Genomic DNA, 25,211 nt, shown 5'->3' on the forward strand with positions numbered 1-25,211 from the left:
CTGATGTGTTGGTGTGAGTGCCTTCTTACTTAACCACATTTACCTAGCTGTGGGCTCTGTTTCAGTTTAGTTATTATAATATGGCATTACTATGTTCCACCCATATAAAGGGACTTCAGTTGAATGTGAGCTAGCTGACAGGGTTCTTAACAGGGAAGGCCGTTGTGAGCACTCTGTTCCCCACTTGTTCCATTCCTGTAGACCTTAAGCTGATCATCCATGTGAACCAACAGAGCACATCACGTGTCTACCTCCCTTTAGGTTAACATGCAGATGTCCTAGACTCCCCATACGCAAGTTTTAGGAGGCTGAAGTCAACTTATAAAGCAGACTCTTTCATTGTTTACTCTTCTTTTGTAGCTATTTGTTTTTCACGGACTGGGAAAGCCTTTCTGGGCAACCCAAAGTGGAACGAGCCTTCATGGATGGCAGCAACCGGAAAGACCTGGTAAAGACAAAACTGGGATGGCCTGCTGGGGTCACTCTGGATCTGGTGTCCAAGAGAGTTTACTGGGTGGACTCTCGTTATGACTACATTGAAACTGTAACATATGATGGAATTCGAAGGTAAGTTTTTTGTTTGTTTGTTTGTTTGTTTTATGGCTTTATAAAGTTGGGGAGAAATTGTGTAAATGTGAAAGACCAGAATTAAAAATACTGCTTTGTGAAATGAGAGCTTGATTGATCTTTGTGTTGACTTGTGCCCACAGTGACCAAGCACTCTAGGACAGCCAGGGTTACACACAGATAAACCTGCCACAAAACAAACCAACCCGCAAGACCCATTTATATTCCTAGTTTTATTATTATTACTTTCATTATGGTTTTTATTGTGTATATTTTCATCTTTTTCATTGTACTGTTTTTTAGGGCCTGGTAACATTTTCCCTTTGGATGATAGTTTCTCCTGCAAAATCACTCTGTCTTGTGTCTAATCAAATGATTGTTTATGTCAGTTGTGCTGTTCATTGTCTGCTCCTTTTGTTTTGTTTTGTTTTTCTTTCTTCATTTCTTTCTGAGACACAGGTAACAGCCCTGACTATTCTGGTCTCACTTTGTAGTCCAGGCTGGCCTTGAACTCATAGAGATCTGCCTGCCTCTGCCTCCCAAGTGCTGGGAGTAAAGGCATGTGCCACCAGGTCTGGCTTTATTCTTTTCTTTTACTCAATATCTTGTCTTTTTTTTTTTTTTCTCCCTATTTAAGCAGCACTATGCTTCTGCTACAATCCTGATCTGAGGACAGTGCCATCCAGCAGCTAAGAGTGGTAGCAGTGGGTATTTGCCGGGCATTCACCTCTGAATTCCATGCCCTCTAGAACAATTTCCCACTGAGCAATAGGAAATGACTGTTGAGGAATCATTTACCAGATTTCTGATATTGACTCTGTGGTGTCACGTCTTGGCCTTTTATTTGCGAGGCAACCTTGAATATGTGAAGGGCAACTGAGAAAGTAGTAACTTCCCCCTCAAACGCAGAACAATCTGGAATGGTTGATTTCTGTCTTGTGCCACGCCTCTGTCTTTCCTTTGCTTTGGTGGTCCTGGGACCTTAAGATGCTGGGAAGCATGCTACCTCTGCCTGACAGTTAGGTCTCAGCTGTCTTTTCTAAGAAACACTATTCTACATAATAAGGAGGGATTTCAAAAGCATCCCAGAATATGTCTATTTAAACTCATTCTGTATTATAACAAGAAATGATTTTGGTCTTTAGACATTCAGCTGAACAAATTACCCCTTCATTAAAGTTAAAAAAAAACAAAAACAAAAACAAAAACAAAACAAAACAACAAAAAACCAAGCAACAGTAATATGACACATGCGTTTTTCTTTTCTAACAGGAAGACAGTAGCTCATGGAGGCTCCCTCATCCCCCATCCCTTTGGAATAAGCTTGTTTGAGGAACATGTGTTCTTTACTGATTGGACAAAGTTGGCTGTGATGAAAGCAAATAAGTTCACAGAAAGCAATCCTCAAGTGTACCACCAGTCTTCCCCGAGGCCTTATGGAGTGACAGTTTACCATGCTCTCAGGCAGCCCAATGGTAGGTCTCTGGACTATTGACCACCTTGTAGTTATAGGAACTAATGATGTGGCACCGCATGAGACTTGGGTGCTGTTCAGGTCTGTCTGGCATGTTAACCTCCGAAGATCCTGACATTTGAAGATACCAATTATCAAGGAGATTCCTTGAACTGACGTTTCTTGGCTCCTGTAGTGTATGTATTTCAGAGCCTGCCCAGCAAATGAACTATGCCCAACCACCTATCCTCTATTGCAAACCTACTACCACTATTTGAGGACACTGGGTCCTAGGTGATATAAGTGCTCATTTTACTTGGTGTCAAGTTTGTTTTCTGCTCGTTTGATGAGTATGTTTTGTATTTTTTCTTTGATGTGCATTAGAGCTTTCATGGACAGAATATGCTTGTCTGGTCCCTAATCAAATCTTTGCTTGCAAATGTTTTTAATTAAATGTTTAATACCTGCAGAGGCAGGTAGTTTTTTGAATTTGAATTCTACGATAGAGCCTTAGTAACAGAAAGTGGATAGTACTGATTTTGAAAAATGCATGAGGAAATCTTAATTCAGATACTGTTATTTTAGAGTAGGGTCTATCTGTGTTGTATGGCTATTTTCTGTATTGTGGATCAGAAAAAAAAAAAGAAATTCTAGCTGGTTGTGGTGGTGTATATCTGTGATCTCATCACTCAGAGAGGCATAGGCAGGTGGATTTCTGTGAATTTGAGGCCAGCCTGGTCTACAAAGTAAGTCCAGAAACAGCCAAAGCTACACAGAGAAACCCTGCCTTGAAGAAAAAAAAAAAAGGAAAGAAATTCTGAAACCAAGGTGATGTTGGTGGAAAGATTAATAAATCACAATTTAAAGAAAGATGCTTGTTTTAGAATTTTCATGTTGACTGAGGAATCTATGCAGAATGAAGAAAAACTATAAAGTAAAAACCAAAAACCAAAATGCATACCAGAACAAAATCACATAACCACATACTAGATACATTTAGATGGATAACATTTAATGTGATACAGTTGGTCTTAAAACATTCTGGAAATCTCTGGAATGATTTTTCAGACTTTATTTAGGGGTTCCTGAGTTCAAAGCTCCCGTTGTTTGTTTTGTTGTTGTTTTGATTTGTTTTGTTTTTGTGAGACAGGGTTTCTCTGTGTAGCCTTGACTGTCCTGAACTCACTTTGTAGATCAGGCGGGCCTCAAACTCAGAGAGCTCCACCTGCCTCTGCCTCCCAAGTGCTGGGATTAAAGGTCTACTCCACCACCACCCAGCTAAAAAGATACCATATTCTGTTCAGATATCTATATTAGTTGTGTTATTTGACTCTGAATGATGTCTAGTTATGATTTCCTCAAATCAACACAGTTGCGAGTCAAAGGTTCTGAAGCCAATTTGAAAAGCAGATGAGAGGCTCAGGCAGGAAGAGACCTACACTAACTCCCGCATGGAGGCTCAGCGCAGTCTAATTCCAGTTCCAGGGGGCCTAATGCTCTCTCTGCACACACATGGTGCACTGACATTAGTGCAGGCAAGCACTCATACACACAAAGCAAATGAAAAACAAAATTTATAAAGCAGATAGAACAAGCGTCGGCAGCCTTGAGCACAGGCTGCAGTGAGATATCTGAAGGCATGAACTAGTTGTGTGAGGGATGCGTAGGGTTTAGAACCAGATCTATTTTAGCCAAATACTCAAATGTTGGCAACTTTTTAGAGCGATTGGTGGTACACTAACCAACTTGCAAAATATGTACTCTGTGTGATAGGAAAATATATACAATAGGAAAACATCATAGGAATAAATTATATAGGTGTATCTTCTGAATTGGAGTCATAGCAGTTATTTAATGGAGGCTAGTCCACTGTAACATAATTACCTCAGAAAAAAGAATCTCATAGAAAAAGAATCGGCAGGAGCCCTGGTTTTGCTACTACTGATTTAAGAGTGACAGGTTAAGGGTGGCCGGAGGCACAGTGGTCAGTAGGACTAACGGCTCTTGAATTGTAGCCACTGGAGGTGTCCCAGATGGCTGTGTATGAGCTGTGTTACTGCCTTTTTCTCACTGCATTTTAATCCATGTGCTTCCCCAGCCAGCAATCCATGTGGAAGTAACAATGGAGGCTGTGAACAGGTCTGTGTCCTCAGTCACAGGACGGATAATGGCGGCCTGGGCTTCCGCTGCAAGTGTGAATTCGGCTTTGAACTGGACACCGATGAGCGCCATTGTGTGGGTAAGGAATCCACCATAACTGTCTTTCCGGCAGGCATCGCATGGTTTGTGTGTACTTGCTTCTGCCCAGATAGTCCCTGCTGCGCACCGGGCTAGCTGCACTGTGCAGTGTTCTCTGCATGTGGAACAATCCGAAGATTGAGGTTTTCCCTTTGAGTCCTTGTTCAGGGCTTTCTTGATCTCCCCATCCTCTGAATCCGTTGCTGTTGTTGCTCCTCCTCCTTCTTTGTGAATTACTAGTTATAGCCTTTAAATTCTATGTGACTGGATTTGAGTAACTTCCTTGCTTTTTAGGCAGTTTTACTACGTAGATCAGACTGGCCTGGAACTCATGATCTTCCTACCTCAGCGCCCCGAGTACTAGAGTCATAGCTGTGTATCACACATTTGGTGTTCTACACATTCCACCCCCACCCACCCCTCCACCCCCCCATCCCCACCCCCACCAATGCTGAGCTTGGAACCCCAGATCTTGTGCTCTGCCTATCACCTTGCTGTGTCTACTTTAGGTGCTAGCCCTAATGTTGATGGCATGGGAAGTTGCTCGTTCCTGTGAGTGATGTCTAGGCCACATGGCCTTTTTGCTATATTCCAAAGTAGTTTTTGTTTGTGTCCTTCCTCTCCCTCCTCCCCCACACCACCCACGCGGGCTCTCTTGGACGCCACCCTTTTTCCTGGGTCATGAGCCTGTCTATTCACGATGCGGATGCCCTTCACTAATACTGTTGCTCATTTCCCTTTTATGACTCTGTTCATCCTCTTGACATATTCTTATTCTCCAGTTATCCCTGCCTCTGACGTAGTACACGTGAGCTCTTATTTTAATTCAGACAAATTTGTTAACTTCACAAGCAAGCTGTGTTTTTTTTTTTTTTTAATAGAATATCGCCTAGTGATTTGATTTAAAATTTCTTCAGTTTTGACTTTATATTTTGGCTACACCTTCATTTTTATTTCTTCAATCTCTCTCCTCTCACTCTCTTCCCCCTCATTCCCTCCCCCTCTCTCCCTCCCCCTCTCTCCCTCCCCCTCTCTCCCTCCTTCCCTCCCCCTCTCTCCCTCCTTCCCTTACCCCCTCTCCCTCCTTCCCTCCCTCTCTCTCCCTCCTTCCCTCCCCCTCTCTCCCTCCTTCCCACCTTCTCTCTCCCTCCTTCCCGCTCCCTCTCTCTCTCCTTCCTGCCCCCTCTCTCCCTCCTTCCCGCTCCCTCTCTCCCTCCTTCCTGCCCCCTCTCTCCCTCCTTCCCGCTCCCTCTCTCCCTCCTTCCCTCCCTCTCTCTCCCTGTCTTCAGGGCCCTGTAACCAAGTGAACTGCAGGTTCAGCGAGAGACACTGTCTATGGGAATAGGGGTTAAAACACCTTCTTCTGGCCTTTGCTGACTCAGGAGCTCACCCACAAGACCTCAAACACAAGAAAGGGTAACAGGGATGTGAATATAGATGCTATTTGTGTATAAAATGCAACAACAAGAGAAGAAGACGTTAATACTTGTGACCGTTATATTTGCTTATCTCTTTTTTTCTAGACTGTGGTTTTCGGTTATAATTACTATACGTTTAGTTGTTGTTTCTCTCAGAATTAGAGTTAATGATTATCTAGAATACTTGAGGAATATATGTGCAGAGTCTTTCCTCTTTTCTGCAGCTGTTAAGAACTTCTTGCTCTTCTCATCGCGAACGGCCGTGCGTGGGATCCCGTTCACCCTCTCCACTCAGGAAGATGTCATGGTTCCTGTCACAGGAAGTCCTTCCTTCTTTGTTGGAATTGATTTTGATGCCCAACACAGCACCATCTTCTTCTCAGATTTATCAAAAGACATAATTTATAAACAAAAAATCGATGGCACAGGTGAGGAAGTGTGTGTGTTGACATTGGATTTGCTTTTCCTATACTACCAATACTTATTCTTTTTGCACGCGCGCGTGCACACACACACACACACACACACACACACACACACGCACGCACGCTTTGCCCTGACCTTCTTCTTTCCTTTCCTTTGCTGTACCACACTGGCTTGGAACATGCAGGAATCCCCCTGCCTCAGCACCTTAAGTTCGGGGTTAATAGATCCGAGCCACCTCTGTTCTCTGACACCTCTCCTTTGTTTTCAGAACATGTTATAACCAAGCTTGGATGTATTTGTAAGTTTGTTGGAGACAGTGTCTTACTACAAAACCCCAGTTGGTCTTGATCTCTGTTATGTAACCCAGTCAGGCCCCAAGCTCACAGCCATCCATCCTCCTCCCTCAACCTCTTAAGTGCTGGGATGACAGGCTCCGTGCCACCACCCAGGCTCATGGCTGTGGTTTTAAAGGAAGTATATTTCAGTACTGACAAATGAGATAAAGTTCTTGGAGCCACACCCTGGTGGTCCCTTGACTTCTCCATTCTTCAGTCGCCAGTGACTCACCAGCCCCTAATTAAGGTGTGAGGACAGGTGGAGTTCTCTCCCGCTCTCTGTTTCCATTGGGAACCGTGCACTATCAAGCTGTGCACACAGGAGACTCCTACTGCTTCCTCCTGTCTCTCTATGTTTCTTATATGCAACATTTCTTTTCCCATCTCCCAGCTTCTTCATCCAGGAAAGAGGCACAATAGTAATCCCCAGCCATGTATGGTACCCATGAGGGTGAATGAATCCATGTAAAGCACCTGATGTACTTTTTTACTATTAACACCGAACACTGCCTCCTCTTCTTTCTTTTCTCTCTGTCTCTCTGTTCCCCCCCCCCCCCCATCTCTCTGTAGCCTTTGCTGTCCTGGAACTCTCTTTGTAGACCAAGCTGGCCTCAGAATCTGCTCCTGTTTCCCAAATATTGGGACTAAGGGTATGTACCACCATGCCCGGCTGCTTTTTCTTTTTATTAAAACCCATTGCAAACCAGCTTATTCTCAATGATCTGGAGAAAAGGGAGCTACAAAGTTTTCATAGGCAAGGATAGCATGTGCAGTGAAAAGGAGGGTCTTTTTTTCCCCCTCGTAACCAGCTTTTCTGATTCCTTGGCAATCTTGGCCCCTTGTGGCCTTACAAGCCTGCCGAGTCTCTCAGGAGGGTTGGGCAGTAATGTTTGTGGGCTACCCCAGCCTGTACCTGGCAGTATCAGCTCAGAGCTGTCTCTGGGTGGTAGTAGGTGAGTTCAGGTATCTCTTTCTCACATGCTCTGGAAGGTTACACAGGGGAGTAAATCCAGATCCAGTACTGTTTATCACCCCCATATCTCCTCTTTGAGATCCAAACCGGGCAAGGAACAGATTCTAGGTTTATCTCATTGTTGCCCAGCAGTTTGCAGATTGTTTTTTTTTTTTTTTCTTTAAAGAATTCCACACATGTTTTTAAAATATGCCCTTTCACCCAGCACTTAAATGTGCAGCAGTTGGGAAATTTGTCTTAAATAATATGACTATATTTTTGCTTCTAGGAAAGGAAGTTGTCACAGCAAACAGGTTGGAAAATGTTGAGTGTTTGACTTTTGACTGGCTTTCAAGGAATCTCTACTGGACAGATGGAGGGCTAAAGAGTGTCAGTGTCATGAGGCTGGCTGACAAGTCCCGACGACAGATAATCAGCAACTTGAACAATCCGAGGTCCATTGTAGTACATCCTACTGCTGGGTACGTGAGAGCTCGCAACTCCCGAATGCCTTCCACAGTGTGCTGCTTCCCTGGGGACCAGACTGCATAACTTTGGCATAAGCTTAGGCGAATCACCTTTAAAATGATGAAAGAAAGAAAGAACCCTTCTTCTAAGTTACCTTTCTCTAAAGTATGGTTTTTCTAAAGTTTCCTAAAGGTAGCAAAGTTATCAAGAAAGGATTCAGTTCTTGCCTTGCTTTAGAAGGGAGGCTAATCATCTCATTTTCAGTGTATGAACCGTCGAATCCCTGTTTCATGTGCTGTCATTAGTACTGGCTCAGACAGGAGGAGACAGAAGTCTAAAGTTTTATTACTTTTAAATATGTTTGGTAGCTTATTCAGAACAAGCCTGAGTTACTCAGTTGCATAAGAAAAATGCTTGTGACTCATCAAACCAGGTTCCTTTGCCTGGGGGGGGAGCTCTCTCTCTCTCTCTTTCTCTCTCTCTCTCTCACACACACACACACACACACACACACACACACACACACACACACACACGAGTTAGATTAATTTTTGTGTTTAGGGTATGTGCACAGATGAGTGCAGGTGAAGATGCCTATGAATGATCCAGAAGCTAGAAAAAGGTGTCTGGGATTTGAACTCCTGATATCATGAACAAACGTTCTTAATCACTGAACTATCTCTCTAACCTTAGGGATAAATGTCATGTAAATTTATAAATTCCTTACAGAACAATGAATAGAGAGTGATCTGGTTGGTCCTGAATATTTAACCCCAGATAAAAAGAAAGTAAAATTTTGATTTCTTATTCATGAAGACTTTACTATGTAACCTGAAACAATGTTGCATATGAAAGATGACACATAACTATTATTCTAGCATTATTGGTATGGTAGTGTTGATAGAGGCAAGAGGTTCACAAGTTGGATAACAGGTGGTTTAAGGTAAAAAAATGCAACTGAGTCTCGCTATGTAGCTCTGGCTATCGTAGAACTCACTATGTAGACCAGACTGACCTTTATCCCCTAAATGCTAGGATTAAAGGTGTGTGACAGTATTTTGGGTGGCAGAAGTTTTGCACATTATAGTTTAGGCATTCTTTGTCCAGGATACCCATTTTAATATCATTTTAAATTGTGACTTCAATTTTATATTTATAACCTAAATGGTAACTTAGAATTTAATATGCCAAACCTGATATATGGAGATTAAATCGATTTTAGCTCTTTAAGTGATCAGCTTGTTCCAGTGTTGTCCTTCCTGATTTGCTCCTGCTTTTTAGGTATATATTCATCAGTGATTGGTATCGTCCTGCTAAAATTATGAGAGCGTGGAGTGATGGGTCTCACCTAACGCCTATAGTCAACACTACTCTAGGGTGGCCCAATGGCCTGGCCATCGACTGGAGGTGAGTAGATGATAACATCTGCATTGTCATCACTGTGGAGCATGGAGGAGGCATACTGGACACATGGTGGCACAGCAGAGTAAGAAAACGAGTGCTGCACACCTTGCTGAGACTTTTTGATCACTACCAGGTGATGAGTGATGGATGCTGAATGATACAGAATTCAAACACAGATGCACTCGTAAATATTGTGAGGAAAATTTTAGAAACAGCAGGAAGATAGACAGGGTCAAGATGGATGATGTTCTAAACCATGTTAGAAGTTAGATGAAGGCTGCTGAAATGTAGCTAGCTTGTATTTCATTTCTTATAGAGACATCTTAAAGACAGGAAGTAATGAACAATTGAATTAATTGATGAATCAACTCGTGTATATTTGTTTATAAATACTTTTGGGGTTCTTAAGAGATGATCTATCTAGAAATACGACCAGTGAGCTTATAAATATATATTATTAAAGTAGTTTATGAGAGAAAAAGGGCAGAAGTGTGTTCAGTCTTTTAAACATTAACATCAATATTTTTATTTCTCAAGGAGGAAAACAGATTTCCAAGCTCAAAGATTTCAAGTCTCCACTTTACTGTATTTGTGAGATACATACAACTTAAATTTTTAATAGATACATCTGACTTTAAAAAAAATCTATCTATCCATCTATTATGCATACAGTGCTTTGTCTGCATATATGTTTGCATGCCAGAAGAGGGCATTAGATCACATTATATACAGAGTTGTAAGCCACCATGTAGTTTCTGGGAATTGAATTCAGGATATCTGGAGAAGTCAGTGTTCTTAACCTCTGAGCCATCTCTCTAGCCCTGATATATTTGGACTTTTATGAAAGTTAACTACCAATGTCCTTAGTGTTCAGGACACTCATTTCTTGGTATTAGGTAACTAGGTAACTTTTTTTTTCTCTCTTTTTAGTGCTTCACGATTGTACTGGGTAGATGCCTTTTTTGATAAAATTGAGCACAGCACCTTTAATGGTTTAGATAGGAAAAGACTGGGCCGTATAGATCAGATGACACATCCATATGGACTCACCATTTTTAAAGGTATGTTTTGAAGCAATAAAAGATATGTGTTGTTTAAATTAGGTCATTATATGTAGAAATATGTTTTGCTTGTTGATAGAAATTTTCACCTTCAGAAAGTTCTAGAAGGATCTTTGATGATATTAGCAGTCGATAGTATTTACTGTATAATTCCTGAGTGTGTGTTTAGATAGTAGTATGTGAGGAAACAGTAAATCATTATTGAGAATAAAATAGCAAGAGCTGTGTATATAGTAGTCGCTGCAGAATTTCTCTGTGATCTGGCATGAGCCTCATCAGAATCCTTGTGGAAGGACAGTTATATGTTCTTCACTGTACATTCATTGAATGTCTTGGAAGATTTTTGTCGGACACTTAGGTAATGTCCTCTTTGTTTCATAAAAAATGATGAGATCACTTTACTTCTCCCCAGTCCTGGGGACTGAACCAAAGTCTCACACATGCTAGGAAAATGTTTTTCCACAAGACTCTATCTCCATCCCAAAATATGACTCATGAAGAATAGAAGAACAGATTGTTTTTTTTTATTGCTACTTACATATAATTTTCATAATCCTGGCAAAGATTTCTGAGAGTCATGGAATTGTGGGAAACAGTAGTGATCATGATTGCAGCCCAACTGTGGCTTCTTTCTCTCAACTACCTTCTTCAGTGGCGAGTTGCTTCTGTGGCTTGAGTTCTTGAGAATAAGAATATAATATGGTGAGCCAGTCTTGGTGGCACACACTCACTTGGGAAACTGACGCAAGAGGATCACCATGAGAGCGGCCTGGGCCACATAGTCAAGCCATGGTTTGCCTGCAAAGCAAGACCATGCAGATAAAACAGGTGGCTTGTTTATTCCCGAAACAGGGTTCTGTGTAACTTCTGCCCAAAAGCCTGTGGTGTGGGTATCTGTCATCCCAGCACTTGGAAGGCTGAGGCAGGAGAATCATACAGAATTGGGCTGCAGAGCAAGTTCACAAACCAACATCAACGGAGTAAACTGACTAGTGAGACCCTGTCCAAATAAATGAACAGAGTATGTGCAGAAAGCTAGGCCCAGAGACTGAGGACGGATTGCAATTCACCCTGGCTATTCACGATGACAAATGGTAATTTGTCTAGTTTGAGGAGTGACCAAAGCCCTGTGTATAAACTACTTGTGTCCCTGTTGAAACCCCCTGTGCTGTGCTTAGCATGGTGCTTTAAGCAACAGATATCCCAGCTTGCCATCTATCTGTGGGGTGTGTGGTATTTTAAAAATATTTTTAAAATGTTCTGAGATTTTTGATGAGATGAGTCAATTATAAACCTCTTCCATATTTACTCCCCCTCTCAAATATCGTCAGACACAAGCTAGTACATAGGAACATTTTTAAGATGTTAACTTTTCTCTGTTATATGCTGGCATGTTTGGGTATCTTTTGGATCAGTATGTAAAATATTGAGCACACACCCATGAGAACCATAGTATATTCCCGAAACAGTATTAGTGTCAGTCAATTCTGACTTTAGTTATGAATTTCTTCTATTTTCTTCCTTGCTTCCTTGCTTCCTTTTTTCCTTCCTCTCTTTTATTTTTATTTTTTTTGAAGACAGGGTCTCCCTATATAGCCCAGGCTCACTGAAACCCTTCACACTCATTCCTCAGTTTCAGGAAGATGAATGCTACCATTCCTAGCTTCATTGTGAACTGGTATGGAATGCTGTTTTATTTCATAACACTGTGCAAATCATTACTCTTTTACTGAAAGACTAGTTAGATTTTCTTGATAGTATACTGCACAGGACTAGACATTTGATTGGACTCCTCATCTCTCTTAATATAATGAGATACTTTTCTGAATGGTAGAAATTTGCAAGAGAGAGAGAGATAAGATTTAGCAGCTTAATGACTTACTAGTATGAAGCACAGATGAGGAAACTTGATTTTCTAACATAGGTGACATTGTAAGCATGTTATGCTTACTTGCAATTTTTAATTATGGTCTTGCTTCACACAGAATTCACTGCTGAAATCTAAATTACTAGGGTCGTATCTAGGTGTTTATGCAATTGTTGACATTTTTACTTAAACATACTTTTTAGGGGATGAGATCTGCACATTTCCTTCTTAAAAGCCTCCCCCTCTCCCTCTCTTCTCCTCCTTCCTCCTCCTGCTCCTCCTCCTGCTCCTCCTCCTTCTTTCTTCTTCTTCTCATCTCCTCCTCCTCCGTCTTTGGTTTTTTGAGACTGTGTGCCTCTGCCTGTCCTGAAATTCACTCTATTGACCAAGCTGCCTTCAAACTCAGAGATCCGCCTGCCTCTGCCTTCTGAGTACTGGGATTAAAGGGGTACACCGCCACCGCCTGGCAAAGCTTCTTATTGAAACTGAGCTTTAAAAATAGTAGGTAGTCTCATATCAGGCTACTTAGAACTGGCCTCACAGACGGTAGGTCTGTTTCCTTTTCACAGTTGAAGGTTTGACTGGGGATAAGAACACAATTTTAAGATTCCTTTTCATGTTTATCTATGGAGGTTTAAACCTAATTACTACTAAATACCATTATATATCTGAAATGCTAACTGCTCTTTCCCCTCTCCCCCTTAGATCATGTGTTTTTAACAGACTGGAGACTGGGTGCTATTCTTCGAGTCAAGAAGTCTGATGGTGGTGATCTGACAGTTATTCGAAGTGGCATTGACAATATAATGGATGTGAAAGCATATGATGCTAACCTCCAGACTGGTGAGGGGCGTTTCCAAATATTCTCCATACGGACATATTATCTGCCTTGGTGGCCACTTTCCCTTTAACTGTTTCTTCAACATAATTCCTGCTAGTGCTATATTCCTGTCAGCCACATAGTTGGGTTCTTGGAAACACACATCGTGGCACTTTTCTTTATTTAAACCGGATACTGTCTTTGGTGGGCTGACTCCTAACTTCATACTGTTTGAATCTGGCATGGTTTCATTTTTTGATCTGTCTTCCTGCACCAATCAAAGTTCGGATCTGGTTGTTTTTCTCATTTTCAGGCACTAACTACTGCAGTCAGCCCACCCATTCCAATGGCGACTGCAGCCACTTCTGCTTCCCAGTTCCAAACTCCCAGCGGATATGTGGTTGCCCCTATGGCATGAAACTTCAGAGGGATCAAATGACATGTGAGGGGGACCCAGCCAATGAGCCACCCACACAGCAGTGTGGCTCCTTCTCTTTCGCCTGCAACAATGGCAAGTGTGTGCCCAATTTATTCCGCTGTGATGGAGAGGATGATTGTCATGACAACAGTGATGAACATCAGTGTGGTGCATTTAGTAAGTATCTGTGCACTGGGGTTCTTGGGGAGGAGACTAGAGCAGATACGCAATAATAAAAGCATGGGCTATGTGCATGGCAACAGATCACGAAGGAAGGCAAGCAGTACATACGATTCGTCGGTAATATTATAATGGGTTAGACATTAGTTCTTTGGACCAGTGTAGTCAGTTCATTTTGGTAAGATCTTCAAAAGCCAAATCAGGGCTGAGGATATAGAGCTTGTTCATAGTGAAACTGCTTAGCACAAACAGGGCCCTGGGTTTGACCAGCATCAATGGAGAGAGCGGTATCACAGAATCATTGCTTGCAGCTCTACTGTCTTAGCCCCCTTTTTGGAGTGAAATGGGTTGGAGTGGTGTGAGTCTCTACCTCTACACTCTCTTGATGTTATTCTAGTCCGTGAAGTTTCAGGCCTAACAGTTGGCATTACAGAAGGCCCAAGTATCCCATGAAAAAATTGAAGACAATTTGAGATCTCAAAGAAGCATCTGTTAAAATGAGGCTCGTAGCAGTAACAACCAGTGCTTGTAGAGAGAAAGACGCATTATTTTAGAGCTTGGGAAGAGTTGCATATCTCTCGAAGTCTAATTTAATTATATATACATCATAGTCTTCCTTTGATGGTTAAGAGAGGGTATATGCATATGTGTAGACATACACGGTATGTTTCATACTTAACAAACCTAAACCATCCTCGCGTTTCTCCTAGTTTTCATGATGTAGTATTGAAAGGTGAGAAGAACTTGGTCTCTACAGGAACAATCTCATAAAAATGTGAACCACTCTGTTTCTAGACAATTCCTGTTCGCCTTCGGCTTTCACCTGTGTCCACGGTGGGCAGTGCATCCCCAGCCAGTGGCGCTGTGACAAACAGAATGACTGCTTAGATGGCAGTGATGAGCAAAACTGCCCCACGAGTTCACCTTCAAGCTGCCCATCCACCTCCTTTACCTGTGACAATCACATGTGTATCCCAAAAAACTGGGTCTGTGACACAGACAATGATTGCTCAGACGGATCAGACGAAAAGAACTGCCGTGAGTTTTATGCCGGTCTCTCTGGGTTGGTTAGCCCCGTATCTAGATTGGAGTAATCGCTAGCCTTTGAGTTCTTTCCTGGAAGGCTCTTACAATTCTATTCTTCCTGTCAACTTCTAGATATCAGTAGTCTAATACATGTTGGATGGACTGCGCTTTATCAAAGCACACCACAGATATCAGGCATCCATATAGAAATCGTAAACAAAACCAAACAAACCTGTGCTGGATATGGCAGCGTACACCTGTCATCTCAGCTAACTGCTGCGGTAAAGAAATGGTAGAACAACGAAGTGTGACAGTGGAGGATGACATCAACCTTTGGCTATCATAAGCGTGAGAATGCATGCATGTGCATTTGTGCACATACACAAGTGTGCCCTCTCACATGCATATATGACCATGCATGCATATATCCCACACATACATTTTTTGAGACACATTTTAAGATTTATTATTTATACAGTATTCCGTCTGCATGTGTGCCTGCAGGCTAGAAGAAGGCATCAGATCTCATTATATACGGTTGTGAGCCACCATGTCGTTGCTGAGAATTGAACTCAAGACATTTGGAAGAGTGGCCAGTGTTCTTAACCTCTGAGCCATTTCTCTAGCCCCACACATTAAAAAACAAACAAACAAGAAACTCTTTTATGAAAAAAAATCCAAACAATTTTTACCCAGTATCATGTAAACATCCAGGTTCTGGCTGTTTTTCTTTTCTCTCTTTTCATTTAATACAGAATAATGACATAGGCAGCCTGCCCCCTCCCTCACTGGTTCTCATTTTTAAACATTTGTTATTTGTTACAATAGTTTAAGATAGAGCAGAGTTCTCAGGACTAAATTCTTATACTGGTTACAGGACTAGGCAATTCACTTTCCTCTTGGAGGAGTTGTGTCCTTTATAATTTTTACATTCTAGGAGTGTGTGTTTTTCACTCACTTTATGGAACGGATGGGTGGTCTGCATGCCTGCCTCCAGCACTGTTGCTTCTTGGCATGTGGTGAGCTGACCCTGTTACTCAGATTTGGTAGGGTCACAGACTCATCAGATATGGCACCAGGCCAGACACTTCCTTGCTTTGTCTTCTGTTTTCCAAGATTGACCTTGAGCTTGTTTGGAGGTTCTAGCAGGGGAGTACAGTTACTTGTATACCCCTGACCGAAGACCGGTCCTCCTCTATTCGGGGAAGGTCGTCTTCTTCAACAGAGCATGCAGCAGCTTCTGGAGGGATGCACATGGAGCAGTGAGGGAGGAAGGGGACACTTGCCTAGCCAGCCAGATCAGCCGACTCAGCCCTGGCGATCAATGGGGTGACAGATGTCGCAGCCAGATCACCCTCACATCCGTGCTCTGGAGTCTTTTTATTCCAAATCTTCATTTTTGTGTTTTCTCACAGTGTTGGCTTTGACGCTGCTGCTGATCTGAGGGAGTCTGAACACATAGAACTGAGATAAGTTTTGAAATAAACTTGTCTTTGTTTTTGTATGTCATTAGATGCTTCAGCGACCTGCCACCCTACGCAGTTTCAATGCCCTAACCACCGGTGTATCAGCCCGTTTTATGTCTGTGATGGGGACAAGGACTGTGTTGATGGATCTGATGAGGCAGGTTGTGGTAAGTGGATGGCTTTACCTTTTCCTTGCTGTGTGCTCAGTTTATCTTAGGGTTAATTTCATACACTTTTTTCATTTGTTTTCAGTGTTAAACTGCACGAGTTCTCAATTCAAATGCGCTGATGGGAGTTCTTGCATTAACAGCAGATACCGCTGTGATGGGGTTTATGACTGCAAGGACAACTCTGATGAGACAGGCTGTCGTAAGTACCACATAGACAGTGCGTATTAGATGGAGCGTCCTTTATCCTCATTCCATTGTCAAGAGGAAAAGATAAATCTGTGTGTGTGTGTGTGTGTGTGTGTGTGTGTTTTAATCCAGACAAGCTGGAGAGAGACACAAAGCATAAAGTGTTCTTAAGAGAAGGACATATTGATATGCAATAATACTACATGGGTAATATTACCATACAATGCTTTATGGACAGCCAATGTTATATAAATGAACATTTCTAATAGTTAAATACCTTAGATATTTTTATTATTTTTCGCACCCCAAGGACATGCATACACGCGTGGGTGCATACACATGCTACAACATATATGTAAAAGTCAGAGCCACAACAGGTGGGAGTCAACAGGTGGGAGTCAACAGGTGGGAGTCAACAGGTGGGAGTCAACAGGTGGGAGTCAACAGGTGGGAGTCAGTTTCCCTTTTTCAGTGTGTGAATCTGTCGGCTTTAGCTGTTTTACTAGCCCTATCTGAATGCAGTGTCATTGAAATCTCAATTGGGAAGCCAAATTGTGTAATAGAAATGATACAAGCCTATAGGGGATTGACTCATTCATTCAAGTTGTCGCTTGTCTGTGGATTTGTCCATCAGGATTAGAAAAGGGCAGAGGTAATCAAAGCCAGGCAGATAGCCTTAGTCAAACTTCTATGAAGGATTGGAAAGCAAGTAAACTCATTTTAATTCTAGGATTTAAGGAAGACTTCATGTAAGTCTGATGGACCCTGTTCTGTTATATTCACAGATTAGGGACCTATGATTACATGATTTTTCTTTTTGTCCATTGAATGTATAAAATCTATTTTGTCTGTAAAAAAAGAAAATCTTAGAACCTTTGTCTGAACATTTTTTATTTTAGACAATCCTGAGGAGTCACAAAGGAAGAATGTAAATTTTGTTTGTTTTTCAAAACAAGGTTTCTCTGTGTAGCCTTGGATGTCCTTAACTCACTTTGTAGATCAGGCTGGCCTCAAACTCATATCGGTCCACCTGCCTCTGCCTCCCAAGTGTTGGGACTAAAGGCTTGCACCACCACGCCCAGCTCCCTGGAAGTTTTTCTGACTTGTACTTTTATGCAAGAGTCTATCCCATGCATAGTTTGTCATTAGATCCACTAATCTCCCCCACACAATTATTTCCATGTACTACAGGGTGCAAGAATTTCCTCTGAATCTATATCACAAAATGCCTCATAGATCACAACCACAGGCTCGTAATGCATATGCCTTTGCTCTCTCTAGCAACAAGGCCTCCTGGTATGTGCCACCCAGATGAGTTTCAGTGCCAGGGAGATGGCCTCTGTATCCCTAACACCTGGGAGTGTGACAGACATCCAGACTGCATCGATGGGTCTGATGAGCACAACGGCTGTGTTCCTGAGACCTGCTCTCCATCTCATTTTCTCTGTGACAATGGAAACTGCATCCACAAAGCATGGGTCTGTGATGGGGACAATGACTGCAGGGACATGAGTGATGAGAAGGACTGCCCCACACAGCCTTTTCAGTGTCCCAGTTGGCAGTGGCAGTGCCCGGGCTACAGCACCTGTGTCAATCTGAATGCTCTCTGCGATGGCAACTTTGACTGCCCGAATGGGACTGATGAGTCCCCACTTTGCAGTAAGTTCCCCGATCAAAGTTTACTGGCCACAAGTTCATTCTGAACAGTAGATTGCTGTACCCCAGCTGTACCCCAGCACTGTCACAGTCCCCATGTGGTATTTTGGGGAAGGGGATTTTTAGTTCCTCTGAGTTTATATATCCCTGTAGGAGTAAAGACAAATTCCAATAAATCACGACTGTATAGCACTCCTCATTAATTCCTTTGCACTTGTGTCTGTGTCTTCCTGTCTTTTTGTCTCATCGTTTAGGACTTCGCATCATCAAATTAAATGTAGCTCTCGTAAGATGTGTTCATAAACTTTTCTAACTTGAAGATTTTCAAATTTTAATCAGAACTTGTAAAACAAACAAAATCTGGGGGTTTGTGTTTGGGGTGATTAAAAAAATGCTCTGATTGGCATGTGATCCTAATTACTGTCCCCTCTCTCTTTCCTCTTTAATTAACGCTCACTCTCAGATGAACCACAGCAAGGTATGACTGTGAAATATTCTAGACTTTTATGATCTCACATGTGTCATGAATATGCTGTACTAATTACTGTGACTTCCCCTTCTAGTGCATGTCCTGTGTTTTGACTCTTTACCCATAAGCTGTGGCACTCATGGCAACAGGGGGTATTTTCGTAGCCTGGCTTATGGCTTGGCTTTGAGTTGCTTCAACCATTGCCACATTGGCCCTGAAAGTAAGGAAGGATGGTGCGTTAGCAAATACGTGTCCTCTCCGTTAGATCACTTCTAGCCTTTTCTGTGAAACATTTAAAGACCCATCGTCCCATTTCTAGTTAGGTTGAAGTATTCCAGGGGCAGCAAGTTAGATTTCTCTGTTTCATCAATGGCAGGAATATTTCCCTAAGGTTCTCTCACAGCAGTAAATGGAGTTATACCGGAGGGTAGTTGTAGAGCCCGGTTCCAATGGATACTATATCCTAAGGCAATTCAGAAAAGACGCTAAACAGATCATCAAAGAGATTGTGGCTCTTAATTAACTCACCGGTAGGAAAACTACACTGGAGTGAGTCAAAAAGGCAGGAATGTCTGACTTTTCCCCTGATGACTCTCTTCTAGATCAAGACAGCTGCTCACATTTTAATGGTGGCTGTACTCACCAGTGTATCCAAGGGCCCTTTGGAGCCACATGCATCTGTCCATCAGGATACCAACTTGCCAATGATACCAAGACCTGTGAAGATATAAATGAGTGTGATACTCCAGGATTTTGTAGCCAGCAGTGCATCAACATGAGAGGTTCTTTCCGGTGTGCTTGTGATGCAGAGTATACATTGGAAAGTGATGGGCGGACTTGCAAAGTCACAGGTAATTATTAAGCTTAAAAGGTTACTAACTGCCAGAAATTTACTAGCCTTTTCAGTGTGTAAGCATTTGGCAAGGTTGATGTCTGATCAGCCTGATTAGTCTCCTAGACAGCTTATTCAATACCTTTTAACCCATATGAAAATGAAGGTACTAGATATTAGAATATTGATCCAGCTGCTTTCAAAGTTACTTAACAGAGGAGGATTTAAAAGTTCTTTTATTGGGCTGGAGAGACAGCTCAGCAGCTTAGAGCACTGGCTGCTCTTCCAGAGGCTCTGAGTTCAATTCCCAGCAACCACATGGTGGCTCACAACCATCTATAATGAGATATGGTCCCTCTTCTGGTGTGCAGGCACACATGCAGTACAGAACACTGTGTAATAAATAAAAATAAATAAATAATTTTAAAAAGTTCTTTTATTGCAGAACACAGTGGCATATGCCTGTTAGCCTGCACTTGGGAGGTATGATCAGCTCAACCTGGGCTTCATAGTGAGTTCAAGGCCCACCTGGACCTCATGAGGCTTGCTTCAAAAATACCAATGTTAAAAAAAGAAAAGAAGGAACCTTTCTTTCTTCTTGAGTTTTCGAGACAGGGTTTCTCTGTGTATACCTGGCTATGCTGGAGCTCACTCTGTACACCAGGCTGGTCTCCGCCTCCTGAGTGTTGGGATTAAAGGAGTGTGCCACCACCGCCTGGCTCCTTTCCTTTCAAATAGGCTGGATGAGAGCAGGCTAAGGGACAGACTGATTCTTATTATTATGAAGTTTCCACTTAAGTTTCAATAAGTTTGCCCCAGTCTTTCCTTTCTCTTAGAAAGTAGGCTAGGCATGTGGAAGAGTTAGGGGAAGGAAGGAGCGAGCTGGAGGGGTCAAGGACACCGCAAGAAGACCTACATAGTCAAGTATCCTGCACCCATGGGGGCTCACTGAGACTGAACCACCAGTCAAAGACCATGGATGGACTGCTCCTAGGCCCCCTATACTCATGAAGTGATGAGCTGACTGGTTCTCAAGTGGGTCCCCTAACAATTGGAGGGAGGCCTGTGTCTGACTTGGACTCTGTGGCCTCCCTCTGGGTCCCGTTTCCTTAGCAGGGCTGCCTTGTCTTGCCTCAGTAAAAGAGGGGGCACTTAGTCCTGTTGCAACTTGGCACTCAGGGTGGGTCAGTACCTGGGGAGGTGGGAGAAAGAAAGATGTATGGGGGAAGTATGAGGGAGGGTAGAACCTGGAGGAGAGGAGGGAGTGGGGTTGCTATGGGGATGTAACATGAACAAATAAATAGATTAATAATAAAGAAAGCAGGGTAGGAAAAGCATGCCAACTGCAAGTAGATGCATCCTTGTTACTGATTGGTCAGAACTCAGTCATTTGTTTACTGCAACTGCAGTGGAGGCAGAGCCCTGTCTCTGAGTAGCCTCAGGCCAACGAAAATGTCATGCGACTTATTACTAAGGGGCAAAGGAATATTAGTAGACAGAACCCTCATCTATAACTGATGCTTCGGGGAAAACCAAAACGTGTGACACTTAATTCCTGCCAGGAATCAAGCCAACAGACTGCTAAGGTAGAGAGCAAATTGTAATAAAAGCAGCAGAAGGACGGGTGTATAGCTCACTCCAGACTGGAGTCTGCTGCAATAATCCAAAGGAAAAAAAACAGGCTTTATTTTTTTAGAGAACTAGTTTTTACATGCTAATGCATATCAATGAAAAAAATAAGGTTCCCTTGACTCCGCTTAGCTTCCGATGAGCTCAGGGGTGTTCAGGAGGTGGTTCCTGTGGTCTCCCCCATTTCTCTAGTTTGGTATCATGCATTGGATGTTGAAGAGAACCTCTAGTTGCATTTTTCTTTCAGATTCATTGACAGTTTTTTTCTTTCTTTCTTTCTTTCTTTCTTTCTTTCTTTCTTTCTTTCTTTCTTTTTTTCCTGCACAGCATCTGAAAGTCTGTTGTTAGCTGTAGCAAGCCGTGACAAAATCATTGTGGATAACATCACTGCCCACGTGCACAACATCTATTCGCTGGTTCAGGATGTCTCTTACGTGGTTGCTCTTGATTTTGATTCGGTCACCGGTCGTATCTTTTGGTCTGACTTGTGGCAGGGTAAAACCTGGAGTGCCTTTCAAAATGGAACAGACAAGAGAGTGGTAAGCGCCCTTCTAGAGCCCTCCTCTCTTTGCTCTTGTTCCTCACCTCCCTCGTCCTGGGCAGCACATCATAGTCAAGAGGTCTGGACATTCTTGACTTCAATCCTGTGTTCTCCAAGGCTCTCCATGATTCTGAGTTCTATGCTGTGTGATGCAGATACTTTGTGAATCTTTCATAGGTCAGAGCGCAGGAAAGTGCTAGAGAGTCAAGGAGTTGCTTCGCTGAGCTTTAATTGACTTAAACTTTTCAGCCTACCTCCCTGAGTTTGTTTTATTAAATTTTTTCATCTTATGTGTCTGAGTGTATGTCGTGTGTGTGTGTGTGTGTGTGTGTGTGTGTGTGTGTGTGTGTGTGTGTGCAGTTTCTGGTAGAGGCCGGAAGATGATGTCTGATCTCACGTCATGAGCTGCCATGCAGATGCTGAGAAACAAACTTAGGTTCACTGGAAGAGCAGCGAAAGCTTTTAACCACCAGACCGTCACTCTAGCCCCCTGAGTTTGTTTCTTAATCCTTGATAGTCACAATGTACTTAGTGAACACTGTCAGTGGTTACGCATTGGTAGAGCCTTTAACAGTGCAGAAGCTGTTAAAATAAAAATGAAACCAGCTGCGAATACAACCATCTCATTATTTAATGCCACGAATGCCTTATATACTTATCCCTAAATTGGCTTACTGGTTAGCTACATCGGGAGACAAATTGTTCCAAACCCAACATATTAAATTTCTACTTCTAGACTTGCATATAATTTCCATGTTTCTTTCCATTTATTCTTTCTAACAGTCTCCTCTTATCCTTTTGCGTGTAGGTACACGACAGTGGCCTCTCTGTTACAGAAATGATAGCAGTGGATTGGATAGGTCGCAACCTTTACTGGACGGATTACACTCTTGGAACAATTGAAGTTTCTAAGATTGATGGCAGCCACAGGACAGTACTGCTTAGCAAAAATGTTACAAAGCCTAGAGGACTGGCAGTAGATCCCAGAATGGGGTGAGAAAGACGTTTCCTCATTCAAGTTGTCTGTATAAAACAGTTGTTTGTTTTTCTTAGCTTATTTTTTTTAACCTGGATATCACACAAATAATTGAGACTCTTTTGATAGAACAAGGCTTCACAACACGATCTTGAGCAGTTTAAGTTAAACTACACAATAACCTTATGCCTACATTTTCTAGTTTAGCAATGCAAATGTTGAATGGATGTCAGTTTCTAATTAGTGCATGCATAATATTGGCCCGTAGATGGGTCATTTAGCTGTGATTTTGACACAACAAAATGGCTGTTTTCTGCCTACAGTTCTTGTTATTTCCTAGAGGTTCTTTTTACACCTAGTAAGGAAGAGACATCTGTCTGATAGGTGTAAGAGGAAGCAAGAACTTCTTTCGTGTATTTCAGAACCTTTGAAAATCTTTCCTAGATTTTCTGTAGATTCTGTAAGTGAGATTGTTTACTTTTGGATGGTGAGTTAGACGGTTTATGTTCAATATGATGCTGGCTTCCCAGGTTTTACACATCAGTGACATTTATAATGAATCTCTGAGATGGATCATCACTACTTAAAACTGGTAGGGTAAATCGGCAAGGACAAATAATTATTTGTGGATTGTTGGCATCAGGGCATTTCCCTGTCATAATGTAGTACACATTTAATGCATATTATAAAGACATCCAGATGGTCTGTGGTTGCCTTATGGTCACAGAGGAAGTAATGAAGTATTATGTCAGTGGGAGTTAACTTTCCTGTCTATGGTCCCTCTTTTCACAGTGACAATCTAATGTTCTGGTCTGACTGGGGCCGCTATCCTCGCATTGAGCGAGCTAGCATGGATGGTGCCATGCGCACAGTCATTGTCCAGGAAAAGATCTACTGGCCCTGTGGCTTAAGTATTGACTACCCCAACCGACTCATCTACTTCATGGATGCCTATCTCGATTACATTGAATTCTGTGATTACAATGGACACAATAGAAGGCAGGTCATTGCTAGTGATCTGGTAAGTTTGCAATAAAGTTCAAATTTAATAACAGTGAGGTATAATCTACCTTCTGTTACTAACAAGAAAATTAATGTTTGTTTTAGTCATAGCAGATTTTTACCATGTCCTGGAAAGGATTAATAGCCAATGTGACTGAAGCGATCTGTAGATGGTAGTCTTTTGCTTATATGTCTTTAAGAACCAGGGCTTAATAAAAGTGAATAAACTAGACTCATATTTCTCAATGAAATGAGAGCCTGTTATGTGTTTAATATTTTTTATTCAATGAATTCATACAAACTGGCCAATGCAGAAAAAAAAAAATGTAGTTTACCAAAGAGCTTTCATCGGTTAGTTCCTGTGACTCAAGGAAACCGCAAGAGGAGGGTTCCTGTCTTTGGGTAATATTTGCCTTCAATATAACAGAGTGAGTGGCAGAAATAGGCCCAGAACAAGTTTCATTTTAAAAACTGATACCAAGTGTTCATTCCTAAATAGCAGATACTTGTATTAGCTACTTCCCAGCATCTTCAGTAGTTAAGTGGCTAGGAAAACCTCCTTGACCAGATAGACATCCATCTCTGTTTCGTTGAGAGGGAGAGGGCTCATTGTCTGGCTCTTCTTTTTCAGGTTCTCCACCATCCTCATGCCATGACTCTGTTTGAAGACTCTATGTACTGGACTGACCGTGGTACTAGTCAGGTTATGCAGGCCAACAAGTGGCATGGGGGGAACCAGTCTATTGTAATGTATAGTGTTCACCAGCCTCTTGGGATTGTTGCCATCCATCCTTCAAGACAGCCATCTTGTAAGTGATCGACATAGCCTGCCTGGAAATAGCATGGGCAGTTAAGTGCATGGGCCACACACCTTTCACTGACCACAGTGCTACATGCCTCTCCTGGCCCCTGCATTGCTCTCACCTCTATTTAGTACAAGAGAAGTGGTCCTTTGTAGGTGGTGATAAGATATCTTCATTATGTTATTTTTATTCAGCAATTAGCCATTATCTCTGTGACCTTTTAAAGCTACTAATTATTGGGACTCATTATGCTACGACTGCCTTGTAGGTGTCCTGCTGTGGGAACCACCGGTCACCTCCATGCATGGGGTGTGGGTGATCAGATGATACAGAGATTTTTTTGCCTTGCTGGCGACCTTTCTGTTGGGAGGGAGAACACTTAACCATCCTAGAATCTTCTCTCCTCAAATCTCTCCAGTGGTGTTTCACACTCAGAATCTGAGCCTGTTTCTTCTGTGGCTTACATTCACCATGCTGGACTACATCGTGGTCCAGTGACACACCAGGCGAGTTCTCACCTTTGACCCTTTGCCTTCTTTGCTCTGTTGTGAACATCTGTCTTCTGTCTCTTGTCAGGATTTCTGCCTTGTGTCCTTTGGGGTTCTGTTCAAATGCCGCCTTCTCAGAGAAGCTATTCTTTACCACCCTCCCTGAGATAGTCGCCCTCTCATTACTGTCCTCATCCTCATATTCTGAAATTGCCACTCCAAACATGAGTTTAGTTCTGTTTCCTTTCTACAGTGCACAGTGTTTAGAATGGTGTTTGGTACCTAACAGATGATTAATATTTGCGTGTGTGGGGGTGTGTATGTGAGAAAAAGAATGGATCATCTAGCATGCCATTTATA

The 25,211-nt window shown here is 42.3% G+C and overlaps 1 protein-coding gene across 1 annotated transcript in view; it reads left to right on the forward strand.

Moving 5' to 3' along the window:
* Positions 1-25,211, forward strand: part of Lrp2 (LDL receptor related protein 2) — a 157,258-nt gene that overhangs the window by 63,797 nt on the left and 68,250 nt on the right. Inside the window, exons 13-30 of the mRNA XM_051166627.1 lie at positions 361-567; positions 1,840-2,042; positions 4,119-4,259; positions 5,901-6,104; positions 7,679-7,871; positions 9,139-9,264; positions 10,192-10,322; positions 12,895-13,032; positions 13,323-13,604; positions 14,403-14,645; positions 16,147-16,266; positions 16,352-16,468; positions 17,737-18,114; positions 19,183-19,431; positions 21,369-21,580; positions 22,391-22,575; positions 23,351-23,579; positions 24,192-24,369. Coding sequence (XP_051022584.1) covers positions 361-567; positions 1,840-2,042; positions 4,119-4,259; positions 5,901-6,104; positions 7,679-7,871; positions 9,139-9,264; positions 10,192-10,322; positions 12,895-13,032; positions 13,323-13,604; positions 14,403-14,645; positions 16,147-16,266; positions 16,352-16,468; positions 17,737-18,114; positions 19,183-19,431; positions 21,369-21,580; positions 22,391-22,575; positions 23,351-23,579; positions 24,192-24,369 — 3,536 coding nt within the window. The remainder of the gene's footprint in view (positions 1-360; positions 568-1,839; positions 2,043-4,118; positions 4,260-5,900; positions 6,105-7,678; positions 7,872-9,138; positions 9,265-10,191; positions 10,323-12,894; positions 13,033-13,322; positions 13,605-14,402; positions 14,646-16,146; positions 16,267-16,351; positions 16,469-17,736; positions 18,115-19,182; positions 19,432-21,368; positions 21,581-22,390; positions 22,576-23,350; positions 23,580-24,191; positions 24,370-25,211) is intronic.

Source organism: Acomys russatus, chromosome 24 (assembly GCF_903995435.1).
Source record: "Acomys russatus chromosome 24, mAcoRus1.1, whole genome shotgun sequence".
NCBI classification, from domain to species: Eukaryota; Metazoa; Chordata; class Mammalia; order Rodentia; family Muridae; genus Acomys; species Acomys russatus.